The sequence below is a fragment of the Cyprinus carpio genome, chromosome B3 (genome assembly GCF_018340385.1).
Source record: "Cyprinus carpio isolate SPL01 chromosome B3, ASM1834038v1, whole genome shotgun sequence".
Classification (NCBI taxonomy): domain Eukaryota; kingdom Metazoa; phylum Chordata; class Actinopteri; order Cypriniformes; family Cyprinidae; genus Cyprinus; species Cyprinus carpio.
The window spans coordinates 14,328,379-14,349,214 of NC_056599.1; the positions used below are offsets into that span (position 1 = coordinate 14,328,379).

The 20,836-nt window shown below is 37.8% G+C and overlaps 3 protein-coding genes across 12 annotated transcripts in view; 2 read left to right on the forward strand and 1 right to left on the reverse strand.

The window, feature by feature from the left end:
• The window catches only part of LOC109048148 (rho GTPase-activating protein 44-like), a 59,021-nt gene extending 53,875 nt beyond the window's left edge, over window positions 1–5,146 (forward strand). For 4 of the 10 annotated variants that reach the window (XM_042719825.1, XM_042719823.1, XM_042719829.1 and 1 more), the window contains one exon: window positions 96–5,146. In XM_042719825.1, coding sequence (XP_042575759.1) covers window positions 96–253 — 158 coding nt within the window. In that variant the 3' untranslated portion in view covers window positions 254–5,146. The remainder of the gene's footprint in view (window positions 1–95) is intronic. The other 6 variants (XM_042719824.1, XM_042719830.1, XM_042719828.1 and 3 more) reach the window with 3 other exon arrangements.
• A 192-nt stretch (window positions 5,147–5,338) lies between these two features.
• On the reverse strand, window positions 5,339–7,027 carry LOC109048432 (RING finger protein 222-like). Its single transcript, XM_019066106.2, has one exon. It carries the CDS (start codon window positions 6,828–6,830, stop codon window positions 6,270–6,272), a length of 561 nt encoding a protein of 186 aa, XP_018921651.2. The 5' UTR covers window positions 6,831–7,027; the 3' UTR covers window positions 5,339–6,269.
• A 1,362-nt stretch (window positions 7,028–8,389) lies between these two features.
• LOC109048147 (nuclear distribution protein nudE-like 1-B) lies at window positions 8,390–20,041 on the forward strand. Its single transcript, XM_042719835.1, has 9 exons — window positions 8,390–8,545; window positions 11,544–11,641; window positions 13,680–13,833; window positions 15,426–15,574; window positions 15,760–15,896; window positions 17,183–17,356; window positions 17,601–17,692; window positions 17,794–17,939; window positions 18,823–20,041. Exons 2-9 carry the CDS (start codon window positions 11,553–11,555, stop codon window positions 18,911–18,913), a joined length of 1,032 nt encoding a protein of 343 aa, XP_042575769.1. The 5' UTR covers window positions 8,390–8,545; window positions 11,544–11,552; the 3' UTR covers window positions 18,914–20,041.
• Window positions 20,042–20,836: the final 795 nt, after the last annotated feature.

The window sequence follows — 20,836 nt, forward strand, 5'->3', positions numbered from 1 at the left end:
TCATCATCACAATTTCCATCGTTTCTCTCTGTACTTTAAACTTGTCTTGTCACTTCACTTTTGTGGCCATCGCTCTCATTTGCACGATCCTATAGCAGATTTCTTCAGTTTGGAAATTCCCTCCATCAACGTCAATCTGGACAGCCTGTTGGACGAGTTCAGGGTGGTCCCATGTCGGAGCTCCTATGCTGCGGTCAGCTCTCCGGAGGGGGAGTCCGTGTCCGAGGAGGAGGGCCAAAGCACCACACTATGACCCCTGAGCCCACCCAGCAGCATGCCAGCTTCGCCCAGAACCTGTCCACTCCTGCTGAGGCCCAACTGGAACCCCACCTCGGCCAAACCCTCAGTCACGGATACTACATGAGAGACTCGATAAGACGCCATCCACACAACAGGTGCCATAAAAAAAGCAACAGAATGGATTTCGTTCAAATTGCCACTGGAGGAACCTGGAGTGTTGTGTTCCGATTCCTGTTTCTCTCTGAACGATTCTGTCTGTTTCATTTTGTTGTTGTGTTGTTGGTTTCGTTTGATTGGGATGTTTTTGTTTCTGCCTTATCAGAGCTGCAATTACAATACAATGCACATAGGGAGCGGTCTGCTGACTTTAAAGGAACCTCATACACTTTGTCCTGCTGGCGGCTTTGAACTGAGACGCACCCTCATGGTATGAGAGTAGGCCGTCTTTGTTTTCCCTACAGGGTCCATGCTATGCTCTTTTTAGAGGACTTGGTGGCATATAGCATGTTTAAGTCTAATTTTGCAATGCTGAGGTCTTCTTTCTTTCTTTCTTTCTTTCTTTCTTTCTTTCTTTCTTTCTTTCTTTCTTTCTTTCTTTCTTTCGTTCTTTCTTTCTTTCTTTCTTTCTTTCTCAATCTCTCTAAATCTATACTAATCACTGCTTTAGCAATCCAATTAATTTGACCTTTTGCTAAGTCCCGCCTTAAAGTGCTACTGACCAATCTGGCCTTAGCAACTGTTGCTGCCCATTATATTATCAGATTGTGTGTTTAAATAATTTAAGAGAATACATTAAACTCTTGTTGCCTATGGATCAAACAGTAGAGCACAGCTCTAGCAATGCCAAGGTGATGGGTTCGATTCCCAGGGAGAGCAAGAATTGATAAAATGAAAATATGTGCATTCCCAGCAGGCACATATTTGGTTAAATTTCGGTTGCAATGTCAATTCGACGTCTAATACCAATGTTAATTTAATTTCCAATACTGACGTCAGCTGATGTTGATATTTGTTGTTTTAGGTTGTGTAACCAAAATCCAACATTAAGTCAACGTCAAGTTGGCGTCAAATACTGACGTCAGCCTGATTTTTATTTTTAACCAAAATGCACCGTCAATCTGACGTTATATTGACATCCTGTGCCTACTGGGCTAAATCCAAGTTGCTTTGGATAAAGGTGTCACTTAAATTCATAAATATAAAAGTAAATATTGCCTCACAAAACAGAGATCAAATTAACCCCCTTTTCCAAATCTTAGAAGTTGGGAATCACATGAGGTGAACTGAATAATGTGTTCTGAACATGTAGAATGGTAAACTGAAATGTCCTGCTGTGGATTCAGTCAAGTTTTTCTTGACTCAGCAACAGAAAATGAGGGGGCGGGGCTTAGCAGGGAGTCAATCAATTTCTGTTACATTTTGATTGATATGTGCGTTTATCTGTGGCAGAACATTATCAGAACTTTCTGAAACGCACGTAATTCAGTAAAACAGCGACAACTTCAGCAGTAAAGTGTATTTTCTTAAAGAGCCAATACAATATAATGCAGTACATGGAAGCAAGGTAGGAAATCCAGGGTTCCCACAGTCACGGAAACTATCAGGGTATTTTAATAGCGTCATGGAAATTTTTAATATCCCTCTAAAAATCATGGAATTTTTAAAAGTCTGTATCTGTTTTTTTTCTGTTCTGAAGTATTTCTTTTTTTGTGAGAGTTTGTGATCTCTATATAATGATAATGATATTTCAAAATCCTTTTCCCGGAAATCTATTCATGGAAATTCATCGGTCAGAAAGTGTGGGAACCCTGGAAATCTCAATTCCTTACCCTTTACCTGCAAAACAGAAACATTGCTTGTGTGCTAAAATTGGTCACTGCAAACACTTTCCTGCACGTTTCATAAAATACTTTTGGCAGCCACTACTGAGATCGGTTCCAATGCACTGCCTTGCATTTTCTGTTGTCTTTCCGCACTCATATGCCCTCCAAAGTGCTTCAAACGCAGTGCCACACTTTCCCTTCTGTATATACCAATACTGTATATAAAGATGTGTAGATAAGTGTCAACGAGAGGACAAATGTAAAGGCAAATATGAATTATATATTCATAAATGTGACATGCCATATTTATCTTGTATAGAAATAATGTTCTAAGTATTATTTTGTCCCTGAACACTTTTTGTCAGGTTCACATCGCAAGTGAGTTTTTTGCACTTTTGTAAGCCATGAACTAGATATAGAAATATGAATGCAGATGTGGCAGAAGTTTAGGTAGAGTTACTCCCGAGAGAGATTTTATCCCTAAACCGACCTCATCAATAACAGCCTTAATCAATAGCATAAATCAACTGTATAGCTACTATTAGAAAATATATGATGTCGACAGATTTCAATAGTTGTATAACATCGGTTCAGTTATACTATTGTAGAAAAACTGCTCGATTATATCAATGAAAATACAATGGCCCTAAAAAGTCATGGAATGTGTGGAATTTGCAAAATAATGATATTAGATCTTTTCTAACTAACCAACTAGTAAACATCAACATCAACTATGTGTCCACATACTGTACTTTTTAGGGCCACTGTATAGCATATCTCGCCATAAAATCAATGGAAAAATCCAGATTTTATAATTTGGCAGGGATCATTTCGAAATGTCATCTCAAAGATATCAGGCCCTAAAGATCCTTCAGAGTCTCATTGCTTTTCCCCAGACATGTAATCTGATGCCACACTGAGATGGTACATTTGTTTCATGGGTATACAACACTATGATACTAACTGGATGCTGCAGTTTCTCTTGTCTGAACTTATACAAAAAGCGCAGGACTTTATTAAGGTCAACCAAACATTAGCTCACTTCTGTCCCGTGGAAGGAATGGGCACAACAAACCGTCTCCGTTCTCATACGAAGGACTGTACTTCCAACGATGGATAGCCATGGCTTGTATTTCTCTCTTTGAATAAGCATTAGTGTACGTCAGGGACAAAAGGACTTTTTTTTTTTTTTTTTTTTTTGCTGAAATCTGTGATATGCCTCAGTGTGTGTTCTTGATGAAATATAGTCTAATGATTATTGGTGACTGAGTTATAGTTGTAGTGATTACACAATGATAATTGCAAGTGCCCTCACATTCAGTATTTATAACCTGAAGCTAACGGCGAGTTTCGTGCGTACGTGAGGTTCTGTCTGTGCCGTTTCCCGCGGTGTTCTGTGAGGAGGCAGTCGTGTCTGTTCGGGTGTGCTGACTGAATGTGATTTCGCCTTTACTTGGAAGTGCACTAAAGTAAAGGCCTTATAGCAGCTGCAATAGACGCATGGTTTATTTTCTTTATGCTCATCTCTCTCTGTTAGCGCTCATAATGAATGCTTATGTTGTTGTTAATGAAGACATGGGAGGGTTTTATACAGTATGTACATGCATTTTCATTCCGGTTCAATACTGCATCTCTTATCACACGCTTTTCTTAGGTGAAAAGGCACTGGTATATGTTATCTTAATGTGATTCACGTCTTAATTGACACGTGACAACATTTAACATTTATATCCAGTATGTTAAAAAAATTTTTCAAAACAACTTTTAAAACCTGATGAACTGTACATACGTAATTTTAACTGATAATTTGACCCACACAGAATCTGCACAGGTCACATTTCACCCCAAAATCAGAAGAAACAATTAAGAAATTATACTTAATTTAAAGAACAAGAAGCTTGTATTAGTTTAAATTAGTAAATCAAAATTTTTCATGATGATTAAGCACAATAGCATTCCCAAATCTCATTAATACAATTAAAAAAATAAAAAATAAATAAATCTGATACATTTAAATTATCCTTGTACTATCATAATAGTGTGTTGTATGTTAAAAAAATAAATTAAATATTTGTATAACAGTAATTTTTAATGTAATGCCAAAATGCAAAAAAAAAAAAAAAAAAAAAAAAATCTCGATATCATAAATATTGTAATTTTTATTTTATTTATTTTTTTCTTTTGATTTTGGAGGGAAATGCCTTGACCTGGACCTGTTGTGATGCTTTTCATTGCATTTTATGCACTGAAGTCATGGGAAATCAGTACAGAATCTAAATAGGAAATGTGTTAAATTCCTATTGAGCACTGTAAGCATATCATACAAGTCAAAATTTGTTCAACCAACATGTAAAGGGCAGAAATCTGCAAAGATATTTGCAGGCAAAGATTCATCTACTAATGAGTCAAACAGATTTGATTTCAAAATTTCTCATTTCACTTGCTTGAATCAAGAAATCGATGCAATCATAGTACAGATGTTCTTTTCAAAATGGGATTTGTAAAATAAAACAGTCATCTAATGCACCTATTACAAGGACACAATTTGTACTGATACATTTATTTCTTAATTTATCTGATGGTTTCAACATGAAATGATATGTTCAAAAAGAACTAATGATACAAAGAATCCACAAAGTTATAACAGTGACAAACTGAACTGAAGATTTCTCAGCTTTTTCTCAATCATATGTTTTGAACATTTAGGATACTATATGACCCATTTACATCATCCTGTGAAAACCAGCAATTTGGAGTGACAGAGCATGCATTTAATTATTCCCTTTAGATAATCACATGTGTGTTCATTAAAACAATACCAGATAATAAAGGGAGGATACGATGAACCAGGGATGTGTGAACAGGTGATTCAAAGGTGATAAGTTGATTAGTGCACATTGTCCAACAATGTACAGCTCTCTTCACCCCCCGCTTACCGAACCAATGTACAAATCTGCCTGTAAATCACCCTTCTCAGCTTAGCATATCAGTGGAAGAACACAGTCTGTACTGTGAAGCCTGCCGCAGTCCTTATCAGAATGTCAGAAATACATAGATATATATTAAACTCTACATTTGTAATACTTTCGGTCTAAGTGCTTTGTTTTCTTGTGTATTACTGTTCACCTCAAACTGCTGTAATAACAGTGTCTACATCCTGAAATGATTTAAGGGGAGACAGGATATTGATCATCATTTATTAAAAAAAAAAAAAAAAATAGATGTTTGAAACTGAAGTCTGGTGATTATCTCAATATAAACTCAAACTTTTCAAATTATGTTGACTATAGGAAAATTATCCACATTTATTGTAAAGTGTTATATTGTATGTCAGCAAAAGACTGAATACTGTACACCCTGCCTGCATCTTTACAGTTGGCTACGTCTCATTGGCGTGTATTTGACTGAAAGACTTTAAAGAAAAAACATTTGGGACAAACTGATACTTCAAACTGAGCAATCACTTGAGCAATATAACTGGCCTCCGGGAGAAGACACATGGGTCAGCGGGGTGAACTAACACGTACACATCCGATACTGAAGTGCATTGTGATAGCATTGCTGTGCAGGTACGTCACAGAAACACCCTCCAGTCAAGTAATGACTGTCAACTTGTGAAGAATGTGATGCATTAGTCATTTCAGGGCTGGAACTAGTTAAAGACGTTTGCTAGCCCGTGTGACAAGAATTTCTGGACAGGTGAGGGTTTGCTTCATTCCTTTCAGGTATGCAAGCCTCATCCCACCCTTCCCCATCCTCCATTCTCAAACTTGCTGTGTCCATGGTATTTGAAACTGAATCCCACCTTGTTTCTACAAGATCAAGTGACGACCAGCTCATCTTTTCTTCTTCACCTTTAAATGACCCAGTCTCCTCACAGTAACTCAACACAGTGACGTTTTACCAACCGCTTTAGAGCACATTCAGATCCAGAACTAGCTCATCCTTTGTTTATCTGTTGAGTAACATATTTGACTGTTTTGTAAGGAAACCACCTCCTTATGCCTCCCCTCAAGACATTCACAAGACATGCCAGAACAAGCCTTGGAGAAGATCTCATAATAACCGTCTGTTCTTTATGAAACATTCACTGTGTCTTGTTGAAACCATCTCGTTTTCAGGAACACATGGCTTAATAATGTTATTTACTGCTCTTAAAGTGATTTATCTTACATGAGGTACCACATACAAGCAGTTCTGGACACTTCAAGCCAGCAAAACCCATGGAAGTGTGGCAGCCACCAGAGCCAGTAAGGTGAAAGTGATCATTAGGATCAGAAGGCAGCAGGAGATGGTGCAAAGCCTCCGTCCATGGCTGCTGTAGCCCTGCTGCATGGCTGAAGTTGTCCCGTTGTCAGTAACATCACCCTCTGTCATGGGTCGACCCAGCTCACTGATGATGAACACTTCTGAGGTGTCTTTAGGACAGACGAGTCTTCGACTACATAGTCCACATGAAATACTCCTCAGACACCTGCAGATACAGCCAAGAGGGAACACAGAAGAGGGTACTTCCAGTGTCTTTCCGATCTTTTTGGCTTCAACCGTTGAGACTGTGAATCCGTGGAGCTTTGTGATGAATGTCAGGTGTCTGCAGACCGGGCAGAGGATATTATCCCGTTTAATGGATCCCTTCAGGCTGGTGTGCAGCAGAGTTCGTACTAAGCAGTCATGGCAGAAGTGATGCCCGCAGCTGAGCGTCCTCGTGCTGTCCGAAAGACTCTCGAAACATACCGGACACTCGCTGTCCTGAGCCTCCTCATCCATGTCTCTCCGGTTTTAAAACTCCACCTGGATCCTCTCGGCTGGTACACAGCAGCCCGCGGGAACACGCACGCTCGCACACTGGCGCAGGTAACTGATACTCCCGTCAGATAACACGCGGACACCGTGACGACACAGCCGCTGTCACGCCAGGAATGTTGATAAACTAGATCTGCTGTTAACTAGAAGAAGGACAAAGAAACGAGAACCAGTTCAATGTAAACAGTGCAGTTTAAGTATTTAGCGTCGGTTGTTAGGTGTTCTATTTTTGTTCTATTTATTTATTTATTTATTTATTTATTTATTTATTTATTTATTTATTTTTTACACATGAGCCTAGTTAACATTTAGATGTAGACTGTTATAGTAATAATAATAATTATTATTATTATTATACATTTATTTATACATTCATTTATAGATTTTTTAATTATTAACAATAATAATAACTTTACTTATTATTACAACAGTAATGTGAATACATTATTATTATTATTACATGAAAATATATGGAAATTGTATGGAAATATTTATAGAGAAAATAATAATTAGTAGTAGTAGTAGCCTAGTAGTAGTATATAAATATTTATAAAGAGAAATGAAAATGAAACGCATACAAAAATTAACATTTCATTGTTTTACTAAATATTTTCAATTATTATTATTATTATAGTAGTAGTAGTATATAGGAAACATTTATAGAGAGAAATGAAAACAATTAAAATAGAATAAATGCAAAAAACAAACAAACAAAAAAACAATAATAGTCATACAAAGACCTGTCTGAAAAAAAATAAAAATAAATTCAAACCAAACATTATTCAGACACCAGATATAATTTTTGATATATATATATATATATATATATATATATATATATATATATATATATATATATATATATATATATATATATATATTCCAAAAGTTTGGAAACATTACTATTTTTAATGTTTTTGAAAGAAGTTTCTTCTGCTCATCAAGCCTGCATTTATTTGATCAAAAATACAGAAAAAAAATAATATTTATATATATATATATATATATAATTTTTATATTTTTCTAGTGGGTGCAGGACCGGTTCATTTATGTAAGTGAGGACAGCAAAATAAAGTAAACTGTGACATGTTCTATCCAAAAATTTCTACAGTGGACTGCCAGTAAAACTGATAAGAATTTGGGACCAAAAATTGGATTTGACACTTATTCCGAGTCTGACTCTGAGTTCTGAGTTCTTGTCATATTCTGTTAGCATTTTCTAAACTATAGCAAGTAAACTGTGATAGTGCGATACATGTTGAAGGTGTGTGAATAATTTTTGGTTTGACTGTCTGAATATTACATTTATTATTATTATTATTATTATTATTATTATTATTATTACATCTATAGGCTACAGGAGTCCTAACGCGCCACCTAGTGGTGTGATATTCGGTCAGTTGTAAAATGAAACATGAATCACCGATTATTCCCCGCTTTATTATACACCAGTATCCGCGTATCGTGACAGATTAAGAGAACCATTACTTTTAATCATAAATAAGAACGTGTTTTGCATGCGTTCCACTGACGTTAACATGACGCAATGACGCGGTGTCGTCCTCTTACCGGAAGCTGAAGGGGAAATCAGTGGAGTCGCGTTGGCATTTCTCTCAGCTGACGCTCGAGCGCGGGAGACACCGAGCTGTTCACAGACTCCAGGAGCAGGACATGATAAGGTGAACATTTCATGACATTTTTTTTTATTTAATCCGTGATAATTATAAACAGCGTGTTCGATGGGACGGGGATGAAATTCAAGGCTTTATCATTTAAACAGATCGTTATCTTAAGCTGTCATTTTCTGGCCAGTGAAGACCAACAATTGCGGGATGCTGATTTTTCATGTGCCGGTTTCTTCTGGCGTACAGCCAAAAACGCCTAACCGCAGGTGCTTGAGTTTTGCTGGTAATTATTTAAATGATATAGACTCGATATTGACTTTAATTTGTAACGTTAAGTGTTTGTGACATCCGCTGGCCTCCCTGGAGAAACGACAATCTGACATATTCACATAACGAATCGTTTTGCTCTCGCTTTCAGTGAACTGTTTTGCTAATGTTAAGTATCAAATTTCATCCTCATGATTTATTTATTTATTATTTTTTAATTGAATGATGACCGCCAGTCGTCTTCTGGTTTTGTCATCTTAGCATTTGTTTGCTAAGTCAGGTACATCTCTACATAGATATTTATTATAAGTGCATGGACAGCCTGTTTGTATTATGCACTGTTTACTTTATGTGATTACGTTCTTTCATCTGTTATATACAGCTATAACATTAATGATAACTACTAACGTGATGTCTAGCACATATATACAGAAATAAATTGTAAGTTAAATGAATGACAGCAACTAAGTGTTCTGTTTACATTTTGTGACATTAGATTGTCGTCCGATGCCATTTATGTCTTGTCATACCAAAACATATTATAAATAAAACACTTCTGGGCATGAAGCTGATTGTAAATATGTGGACACTACTTGCAGGTCAGATAACTCAATGGTAGCACAGATCTCGTCCCCTAATCTTTGAGGGTATGTCATATGTTTATAGTATATTACTCAGCAGGACGTTGTGTGCTGGATTGTGATTTTGGAAATAATGTCATCCTTGGAAACAAAAATCTGGCTTTTCCTCTGAACCCCTGACTGTGCATATTACTGGCAAAGAGTGTAGGCTGCGGAAAGCATTGCGTTAGACAGGAACCATCCCACTGTCCTGTGGTGAGGGACAGGCGCTCTGTGGCCGGACAGATGGCCTCACCGTCAGGAGGCAGTTTGGGAGGGGCGAGGATCTCTGCGTGGTGGCTTAAGACGTTATAAATGACCACAATTGAAGTGACATCAGTTTTGACAGTCCACAGGAGAACAAATCCCACTGGAGCCCCATTCTGCTTCAGAGTAGAAAACCACTGCTGCTTCTGTGTTTGATGGCTTTATTATTATGTACACGTCTGATTTTATGTATTTCTTTAGCACATGTTGTTTCTTTACATCAGAGAGCGATCTGTAGTCATTTTGGTTCATTTTTCGTTCAAATCAGTAGTTTTAATCTCCTGCTTAATCTGTTAAGAATGGCACCTATTACACAATTCAAAACATGTTTCGTTTATCTTTTCCCTTTTATAATGATTTGGCTCTGTACTTATGTATTACACTTATTCTCAATTAAACAAATGACATTTTAAACAAACAGACTTGACCAATAAAAAGAAAGTTTAATATTGTGACATTCAAATCAAATAAATGACTTCAAAATATTTCTCCTATACATTAATAATTATGAAAAATCTTCAAAATTAAAACGTTTCAGGCCGGACATAAATATGGAAATATGACAAGCAAACTGTGAGTAATGAGGGTGCTATAGGTGTTTTAGTTTTATTTTCTGTTCTTTTGGTTTGGAAATCCCCCAGAGTTGTTTAAAGCGGGAATCTAGGAGTGCTGGGTCACAACATGTGACGCTCCTGAGAATCCAGAAATGATTCAGGAGAATTGCAGAGATGTCTGGAATATTCCGGACTGTTTTAGAAACCGAACAGGTTCGTCTGCTGCAAACAAATGATGTCCCAACACAAGACAAGGATGAAGAATGTTAATGAGAGGTCATTATCAGTCACACGTGCATATGTTACAGAGGCACAAATGTCCAAGTGTGCATAATGTTTTAAAAGGACAATATCTGTGGCCATTAATCTTATTCTGAGCAAGCTTTTATGTATGGGAGGACTACTCTGTTGTCCTTTTGTGATAAATGGCTTCACGTTTGATCTCTAAAAGGCTTATAATCTATATAAACTGAAAATGTTGTCCTTATTCCAAAATGTGTTCTTTCTTCTGTGAAACCATTTGATTTAACCATAAAATGACTGACGTTTTCATTTTTGGGGGAACTGTTTCTTTAACACGTCATGTTATGGAAGGCACAGTTCATCCCGAAATTATAATTATTCCTTTACTTACCCTCATGTCGTTCCAATTTCCAAAGCCGCTAGACTTTCATTAATCTTCAAAACACAAATATAAAAGACATTATTAATGCAACCCAAAGTATTTCTGTCCCACCAACATCCACGGATGCAAAATTTAGAAGCATCAAATGTAATCCACATAAATCCAGCAGTTAATTCAAAGATTCTGGAGAGAGACAAGTTAAATTTAATTTGTTTGTCTTATAAAGCGATTGTGTCTTTTCTGAAGACTTAGTTTAAACTGCTTGTTTTTGCAAAATCTTTTTAAAAAATTTTAAGCCTCCAAGTTTTGGTGGAATGGGCTTTCAGGATAGGGACAGAAATCTATCAGGCTTTGTTAAAAATATGTTTCTAAGTGGAATAGAAGTCATACAGGTTTGGAACAACATGAAGACTATTCTTTAATGCTCTTTCCTCATAGGACTAGAATGAAATTAGTCTCGTGTAAAAATCCCCCCAAAAGCAAAAGTGAATGCTGCAACCTGTAAAACCGTGAGCTTGTAAAGGATGAAGTAAGTCATGTGAGCCTGATAGAAAGCCAAGTGAACAAAAAGTGTTATTGGATGTGTGTCAAATGAGGACACACACACCATGGGCCCTCTGTTTGTGGGGTTGTACTGGGAAAAAACTGCAGTAGGAGGTGCAAATGAACAAGCTCTGGGTGTCTCTCAGGACTGCTCTAATTCCCATCTGCTTCCACAGGTCTCCACCATGGACACAGAGATGATGATGCCGAAATTCTCCTCGAAAGACGAGGAAATCAATTACTGGAAGTGCTTGTCTCTCAAATACAAGAAGAGGTAGGCCGAAGCCATTATCTACTAAATACAGCAACCAGCTGAGCTTTTAACAACAGTGTGCAGTTTATCTTCATATAAAAGCTACGGGGAGTCAACCGTTTATGTTCAGATGATTGGCTTTTAAAAACTTGGCCGCGGTATTTTAGTTAAACTGCGGCTAGCTGAGACAATAATGGTTGTGTCTGCGTTCATACCTACAATCACAAGCCCCGTGGCTGACGAAAGGCTGTAAATATGACTGCAGCACTTTTTGTGTTGTGGAAAAATGGAGAAAATGCCACAACACACAGAGAACCTTTCACTGCCCTTGACAAAAGAGACCCTCTGTTAACCTGAGAAGATACTCCATAGCTCCAGCAGCTGTTGTGTTTAGTGCAGTCTCTTTTATTAAAATATGTCATGTTTGAACCCTTATGTTGTGCTGCTGGTTACATTGTAGGTAGGCTTGATGTCTTTTTAAAGTTTCCGTTGGTTTATGTGATTATTTTGTGTAGTTACCCAGAATGCTCAGTCTGCGTAACCTTCTCTATTCTAAAGCTCAGGCCGTGTTTTTGACTCGACCAGAAGTGGCCTGAGAGTGTCTCTGATCTAAAACAGAGCTCACAGTTGGTGCTGGCGCTGATGCTGACCATGTGTCTGCTGGTGGTCTCTGTCTGTGCCGCTCTGAACTCCTACACAGTTTCTGCACATGCACATGCTCCTCCTGAGCTGTGGTTTTACTGCCCCAGAGCTTTGGTGGAGCACAGGAAGATCTCAAATCCCAGGAATTTCCTGCTGAGGAAGGAGCAAAACATGCTTTCCTTGAAACAGGCACACAGATGAGCCCCTTTAACTCACTTGACAGAACATGAAGCAACCTCTCACATTTACATTAGGAAAAGGTCACAACATAGTTTCCACGTAGATGCTTTGCCATTCAAAAATTTGGAGTCGGTAAGATTTTGTTTTGTTGTGAAAGGCCTCTTGTGTTCACTAAGGCTGCATTTACTTGATCGAAAATACAGTAAAAAAAAAAACAGGAATATTGTGAAATACTATTACAATTTAAAATAGCTGTTTTCTGTTGTAAGATGTTTTACATTTTCATTCATTTCTGTGATGCAAAGCTGAATTTTCAGCATCATCACTCCAGTCTTCAGTGTCACATGATCCTTCAGAAATCATTCTAATATGCTGATTTGTTGAATAGAGGATCTTTCAATAAATAGGGTTGTCATTGTACAGCATTTATTTGAAATATAGCCATCTTTGTATCATTATAAATGTCTTTATGGTCACTTTTGATCAATTTAATGCTTCCTTTAATATAAGGTATTATTTATCAATTTCTTTAAATTGTACTGACCCCAAATTTTGAATGGTGCTGTATCTCATTAAGGACTGTAAATGTGCTTTTGAGCAGCTTCCTGTTGTCGAGTGAGTGTTTTAGTGGTTTGTGCTGAGGAGGCAGGTCTGCACATGTCTGGTATTTCGGGGAAGGAGGAATGAAGTGACAGATTTAAGGTTCCAGAATGAGGCTGGGGGAAGTGACCAAGGTTAAAGGGACGTGTCCTGTCTACTGGAGCTTCGGAAACACTGTCTAAAAACAACCAAGACCATGCATTCAGTCTGTTGAGCTCATTTCCTGCCGCCAGACCTCACTATTCATCTCAAGCCAGCCTGTGACCCCTGACCCCTGACCTTCAAGGGCTCAAAGTAAACATCTGGCTGATCTTTTTCCATAACGTCATAATTTCTGGCCGTGATGATATTCAGGAAGTGCTGAATTCTGCTGTGTGTTATTGTTGGACATGGTTAGGTAACAAGGTGTCCCATTTTAAATTGGTCTTGGGACCTCTAGAGTGGCCACAGCCCTGAGTGACTGTAATTCATCATCTGCTGTAGCACCAGCTGTCAAGGTCTAAATGCTTGGAGCATGTCAGCTCTTTTGTTGCAGTCTGGGTGTCAATTTGCATTGCATAGTTAATGTGATGAATCTGCCGCCGCTGCTCCAGATGGCTGGTGACGTGTGATTTTTGATCTGTTTGTGTATCTGCAGTTATCATGACGCCCAGGACGAGCTGCAGGAGTTCCAGGAGGGCAGTCGAGAGCTGGAGGCCGAGCTGGAGGCTCAGCTGGGGCAGGCCGAGCACCGCATCCGAGACCTGCATTCAGAGAACCAGAGGCTGAAGTGCGAGATGGACACACTCAAGGTTAGACGAGAGCTGAAATGTCTTTGATCTTTTGCTCTTTACTCTCAGTCCACCCAGACCATTTATGGAAATTAAAACTCTGAAAATGAGTCATTTAGAAATCAGCATTTAAAATGTGAATCTCACAATATCTCTCAAGCACATAATTTTTCATTCCAATATAAAAAGAGTCATTTTCTTAAAATAAAGTCTATTTGGGATCGTCTTTGTTTCAAATAAACACTACTGTTCAAAAGTCAAATCAAATTAATACTTTTATTCAGCAAGGATACATTAAATTGACCAAAAGTGGACATTTACAGTGTTACAAAAGAAATCTATTTCAAATGAATGCCATACTTTTGAAAGTATTGCTGTTTCCACAAACTATTTTCAACACTGATATACATAATAGGAAACAGGTATTTCAAATTGTAATGATGTTTCACAATATTACAGATTTTTCTGATTTTCATCAACAAATTAGATCTTACTGATCCAAACTGGTGGTTTCTGAATCTTTACAGGTACATGGGGTCAAAGGTCATGTTTTAGGCACTAGTTACCTGATGAGCATGAAGAATATGTAGTGGACTGCAGGGAAATAAAATGCTACAAATGTGTACAGTTTAGCACCTAATATCAAATAGGTACAATAGCACCTAATAGCAGCGGTACCTCCACACACCTTTAATCTGCTGATTTATCTGTGAAGCATCAGCAGTGTAGCCCAGTGTGAGAGCTGTCAAGGGTCTCTGTTGATCCCAAGTGTGCTGTAATTGGATGTCAGGATGAAGAGGAAGAATATAGAAGCCTAATGGCTCAAGCAGAAAAGTTCACTTATAGCACAGTTGTCCCTCTTAGACTCTTACAGAAATATATTTTTAATGGCTTGGGTTTTTAGCTAGACCCGGCAAAGAGACTGTGACTTATATTTGTGCAAGGTCTCCTCACACATATTAAATCTGATCTCATTGCTGTCCCAGAAAGCATGATCATTAAATGATCGCATTCTCAGAAAGACTAGCAAGACTAGTAGCCTTTGCCCACTGACCCTGCATATGTTTTGGAGAATAGGGGACACTCATTATTTTGCCAAGGCCCAAAAAAACTTTTTTTTTTTTTTTTTTTTTTACAAGAAAAGAAATGAGGTGGATAAAGTAGGTTACCAACAAGAAGTTTTATCTGGAGGGTTGCCATGTGTACTGGTCTTCCTCCTTTTCTTGCGCCTCATTAAAGGGGGAGTTCAAACAAAAATGAAGTCAAATGCAGGCTTTTCTTCCCCTTAAGAAACTGAAACCAACTTGTCACTATATTGTGCCACTGTAAGTGTTCGGATGGAATTGGTTTTCCAAGCTTTGAGCTTGACCCAAAAGGTCTCCAATTTGGATATGATTGGGCTCTCTGTAGTTATTAATGTGGGGATGTCTGCATGTGGTCTTGTTATGGTTTTGACTTTAAGTTTTTACATGTTTGGTACAGGAACTTTCTGAATAGGACTGTGCAATCCTCAGTACAGACATATGTATTTATAGCTGATAAATTTTGGCAGAAAGTTCAGGTTGTTTCTGATGGTGACTCAGACTGCGTCTGCCCTGTGTCCCTGACTGCAGGAGAAACTGGAGCAGCAGTACGCTCAGAGCTATAAGCAGATCTCCATGCTGGAGGACGACTTGGTCCAAACACGCGGCATCAAGGAGCAGCTGCACAAATATGTCAGGGAGCTGGAGCAGGCCAACGACGACCTGGAGAGAGCTAAGAGGTACGAGACAGGATCATATTTCCATTCTAAACTAACTTGGCCCTGAGTTCTTAAATTTCTAGACTACTTTTTGTCAAGACTAGCCTACGTGTCACCAATGGCCAACAAACGCAGACCAAAATACACGGTGCAAATGTCATGCTAAAGAGTTCAACATGTTTAAAACGATAACCTGGGTTGAGCAGGGCCACCATCACATCCCTGGAGGACTTTGAACAGAGGCTAAACCAGGCGATAGAGAGGAACGCCTTCCTGGAGAGCGAACTGGACGAGAAGGAGTCTCTGCTGGTGTCTGTGCAGAGGCTGAAAGATGAAGCTAGGGGTAAAGTTCATTTCATTTCACAGCAATATAGCTGACATTCCCTCAGTTTTTTTTTAAATGTGACATGAAGCAGAGATTATGGCGTGAAATGGTTTATTGAATGAGGCCGAAAAAATGTATGGCATGACTTCTATTTGTCCGTTGGGAATTGATTGCAGTGTAGAAGTGGCCACTTCAAACTAAATGGTTGATTGTTTAATGTGGGACATGTTACTGAAGGGGAGTCTAGCTTTTGGACAGTACATGAGCGCAAAAAAAGTGATGTGCACAGATAAATCATTTATAAGAAACCCTACAATATTCCATAAAAAATAATGATGTCCTTTCTGATTTCATAGTGACTATAAAAACTTTTTAAAAAGTTGGTGTGTGTGTGTGTGTGTGTACACTAACATACTTATAATGGAAGTCAAGCATTTTTTAGTTTGCATCACACTGGTTCTCTCAACAAAAACCCAACAGGATTTTTATTTTGGATTATTGCAGAAAATAAGCTCTGTAACCAACAAAAGCTTATGAGTCTTACATGTTTTGTAAAGAACCACAGTCTTTACAACAGATCAAAATATTTAAGAATTTTGAAGCCTTCATAAAAATGGCTAAATATAGGCTATAAGCAAAACTACACCTTGGTCACATGACTTTAACTTCACCAAGATTCAGCTTCAGAAAGCTTTCACTCTTTATTAAAAAAAACAAAACATTTTTACTGAACCTTTTGAGTTAGAAAGGTTTCCAAGAGCATGATTATAAATAAAAGTTTACATGATGATGTTTAATGTCTTGATAACCTCTAGTCCCATTTAGCCACTTATAAGCAGGCACCCTTTTTCAAGACACAGACACACACACACACACACACACACACACACACACACACACACACACACACACACACACACACACAAAGAGTGGGCTATTACAAATTTTGGATAATGATAACATGATAATATCTTGAGTTTGTGTGAACCACAGACTTTGTTTTAGGCATTAACCAAAAACCCATAAAAAAAAACAAAAACAAAAAAACTTTGACTTCATGGGGATGGTACTGGAAGTGCTAAAAATGCCCAAATGTTAAACTCATTCCTAGGTATTGGCCTAACAAATACATGCATCCCTGCAGCACTCTATTCTGGACGGAAAGTGAAACTGAAATGTCAAAAAAACTCTAAATGAATTGTTAATGTAATAAGCATACTGCAGATGCTGTCAAGTTTAAGAACTGAACACAGGACATTAAGTTTGTGCAGGTTTATCAGTGCTAAATATGCATGTTCCTGTAGACCTGAGGCAAGAGTTGGCAGTTCGAGAGAGGACTTCAGATGTTGTCAGGATGTCGGCCCCCAGCTCTCCCACCCTTGACACTGATAAGACAGACTCGGCAGTGCAGGCCTCCCTGTCCCTCCCTGCTACACCTGTAGGGAAGAACATGGAGCATCCTTTCATTGCTTCTAAAGGTTGGTGGTGTTATTTGCCTTTTTTTTTTTTTTTTTGTAATATTTTAATAGTGTAAATTTAAATACTCAATAAATTTAAGCAATTTTGAGTATCATGTGTATTATATACCTTGTTCTCTAATTATTATAACCACACTTGCCATTGAAAGTCAATGCAATATTTTTTACTCACACTTTTTAACAGTCTGACTGCCAGCAGTTACAATAATTAAATTTTTTTATTAAATTTTTTTCTCCTTCAAAGCGTTGACCAACGGCTGTGGAAGCTCCCCCCTCACACCGTCTGCACGGATCTCTGCTCTTAACATTGTTGGTGATCTTCTGCGGAAAGTTGGGGTAAATTCCCGAATGGCCCTACATGCGTTTCACTTTAACACACGAACTAAAATAAGATGCACATGCTAATGGAAAAACATGGGATGTCTGTTTTTATGCAGGCTCTTGAGTCTAAACTAGCTGCCTGTAGGAACTTTGCCAAGGACCAGGCAGCAAGGAAAAATTACGCCACAGAAAATGGAAACCTCTTCAACAGCAACGCAACCAAGTTCTCTCATTCGCTCCACACTACGTATTTTGACAAGACGTAAGTCCTTCACTTTCTATTCTGTCCGCTCACCAGGCCCACACACCTGCTTTCACAGCTTTCTGTGGAGATTTGAACATTTCTTTATTAAAGTAATGAAGTATTTAATAGATGTTAATTATTCTAGACAATCAGTGGTGTTATTAATATTAAAGCTTATTAAATATTTGTCCTGTTAGATTGTTTTGAACTAACAATAACCATTTCTAATAAGTACTGTCAACTCTGATCACATTATTTTTGTTCAACACAATGAGGGTAAGTGATTAATAACATTTTGGAGTGGAGTATGCCTTCAATATCTTCATACCATGTGATTTCATTAAGCAAATTACATCTGAGCGATAACACGGATTACATTTTGCAACAATATACAATCTATATATTATGACTCTAAGAGATAAGTATCTGTATGTATGCAGATAAAGTTGGACACACTTATATCAACCTTATATGAAGAGCCTTGTGATGAAAGATTTGTAATGTAGTAGGTATCACTTTACATGAGTGTACTTTATGTATGTAGATAAAGCTAGATATAATATACAATTTTATGAGCTGTGAGATAATACAGTTTACATTTTGCGACAGAAGATTAGCTATATAGTATATATTGCTTTACATGAGTATTCTGTACTCAAGAAGTTTCACATACTGTGTATCCAGGTAAGCTTGGAGATACGTGGAGTAGTTATAGAATTAATTCAGGTTAAAAATTCTCTATGTTGATATAATAAAAAACGAGATTTTTTTCACAGTATAAAAAAATTCTCTATAGAGATACACATATCACATAAAAATTGATCACCCAACCCTCTAGCAGTTTAACTGAAGATTTATACTTGCATACATGCACATAATTCAGTCTGTTGATTCCTCACAGGAATATGAATGGCCTGAGTCCCGGTGCCCTGACGGCCATGGCTTCCCCGCGGACCATGTCTCCTCCTGGCTTGCTCCCTCTCAGCGTGTGAGAGACTTTCCTAGCGACCTCCACACAAGCTCGGACACAATGTGGAAACAGAGAGGACACTCCAGAGATTGTGTGTGTGTGTGTGTGTGTGTGTGTGTTTGAGAGAGACTGAGATGACTGACAGATACATGTCAGACGTGAGGGTCCGTTCCTGTGAGGGCGAGCTTCAGTTGACCTCTGTTCTTCTCACGAGGTCTCACCTAAAGCCAGCAAAACGACAAAGGTCTGAGTCAGGCCACAGCTTCTGTGTGAGTGTTTCAGTGTGTCGCGCGATTTAAAGGACGTTCAAGGGATTTTCTTTTGAGGTGAACGTCACTGTATGCTTGATGCAAATGCGTTGATTTACACGCTCACTGTTTTCAGCTTCAGTAAAGGGTCTAAATGTGGAGGTCCGCAGATGTTTTTACTGGAATGAATGCCAAGAAAACGTGTTCAGTAGCATGGAAACTTCGGCTACCTTTAAAAGCGCTCTATTGAATTATTAACCCAGTTACATCAGCTGACTGGTCACCAGTTTGCATGATGCAACCACTATTTTAGGGCTTTAAAAGGTTTGTATGTTTCTGAAACTGCACTTCAAAATCCCACAGTTCAGTGATGTTTACTGTGTCTAGTTTCACTCGTGTAGCTGCTTTGACTGTAAATCAGTCTCTGTGCGGTGTGACCTTCCTCACAGAAATTGTCAGTGGTTGTATGAACCTCATTTCTATCCCATGTGCCTCTGCTGGTGAGTTCGGTATTCACTTAATTTATTTCACTTGTGGAACTTGAAGCCAACTTTTGTTTATCACAGTGTTTATGTTCAGTTGATTTATGCCAAACTTTAACATCAAGTATAGGAGCACTTGTTAGTGTTAATTTCCCTCTTCCTTTTGAGTCTTTGATTTCAGTTATCATGCACTTTGTTGGCCGTTTTGTTATATCTCATGTATATAGATTTGTAAACATAGCAGTTATGCCCAGTCTGTAGATACTTAAATAGGGCTGATGTTTAATTTATTTGAGAGTCTTTATGGCATGTTTTGACACAATGAGTGAATTTTACATACTGTGCATTGGTTTAAAAACATATATCAAGATGTAAAATTGGTTGTTTGAGATGTGCAAATAAATAAAGCGAAAAAATGGGCATGGAGTTACCTTTTTTTTATTTTCTTTTTTTTTCTCAACAATGGTCATGAAACTCATTTTAGATTGTGCTTTACTGACAAAAGAGGGTTTTTTTTGTTGTTTTTTTTTTTTAAAGAGAGAAATGTATTTATAACTGTATATGTTTAGGGTTAAGTTCTTTAATACAGTATTTACAATAAATTTATTGTGACTTAAAAGAGCAATAGAAGTTTTGTAACCCTTAACAATAAGGTTCATTAGTTAACATGAACTAAGAATGAACAATAGTTCTACAGCATGTATTAATCTTAATATTAAAGGGATACTCCACCCCAAAATGAAAATTTAGTCATTAATCACTTACCCCCATGTCGTTCCAAACCCATAAAAGCTTTGTTTGTCTTTGGAACACAATTTAAGATATTCGGGATGAAAACTGTGAGGCCTGTGATTGTCCCATAGAGTTCCAAATAAATAAGTGTCAAGGTCCATAAAAGGTATGAAAGTCGTCATCAGAATACTCCATACTTGACAGAGGAATTGTTGAATAAAGTCGTTCTTTTTGTTTTCTTCGCTTACAAAAAGTGTTCCCGTCGCTTCATATAACCCAGATTCCACGTCTGATGGCAGATGGAGTATTCTGACGACGACTTTCATAATCCAAAATATCTTAAATTGTGTTCCAAAGACAAACGAAGCTTTTACGGGTTTGAAACGACATGGGGGTAAGTGATTAATGAAAAAAATTCTTTTTGGGGTGGAGTATCCCTTTAATTTCAGCATTTACTAATGCATTATTTAAATCACAAGTTTT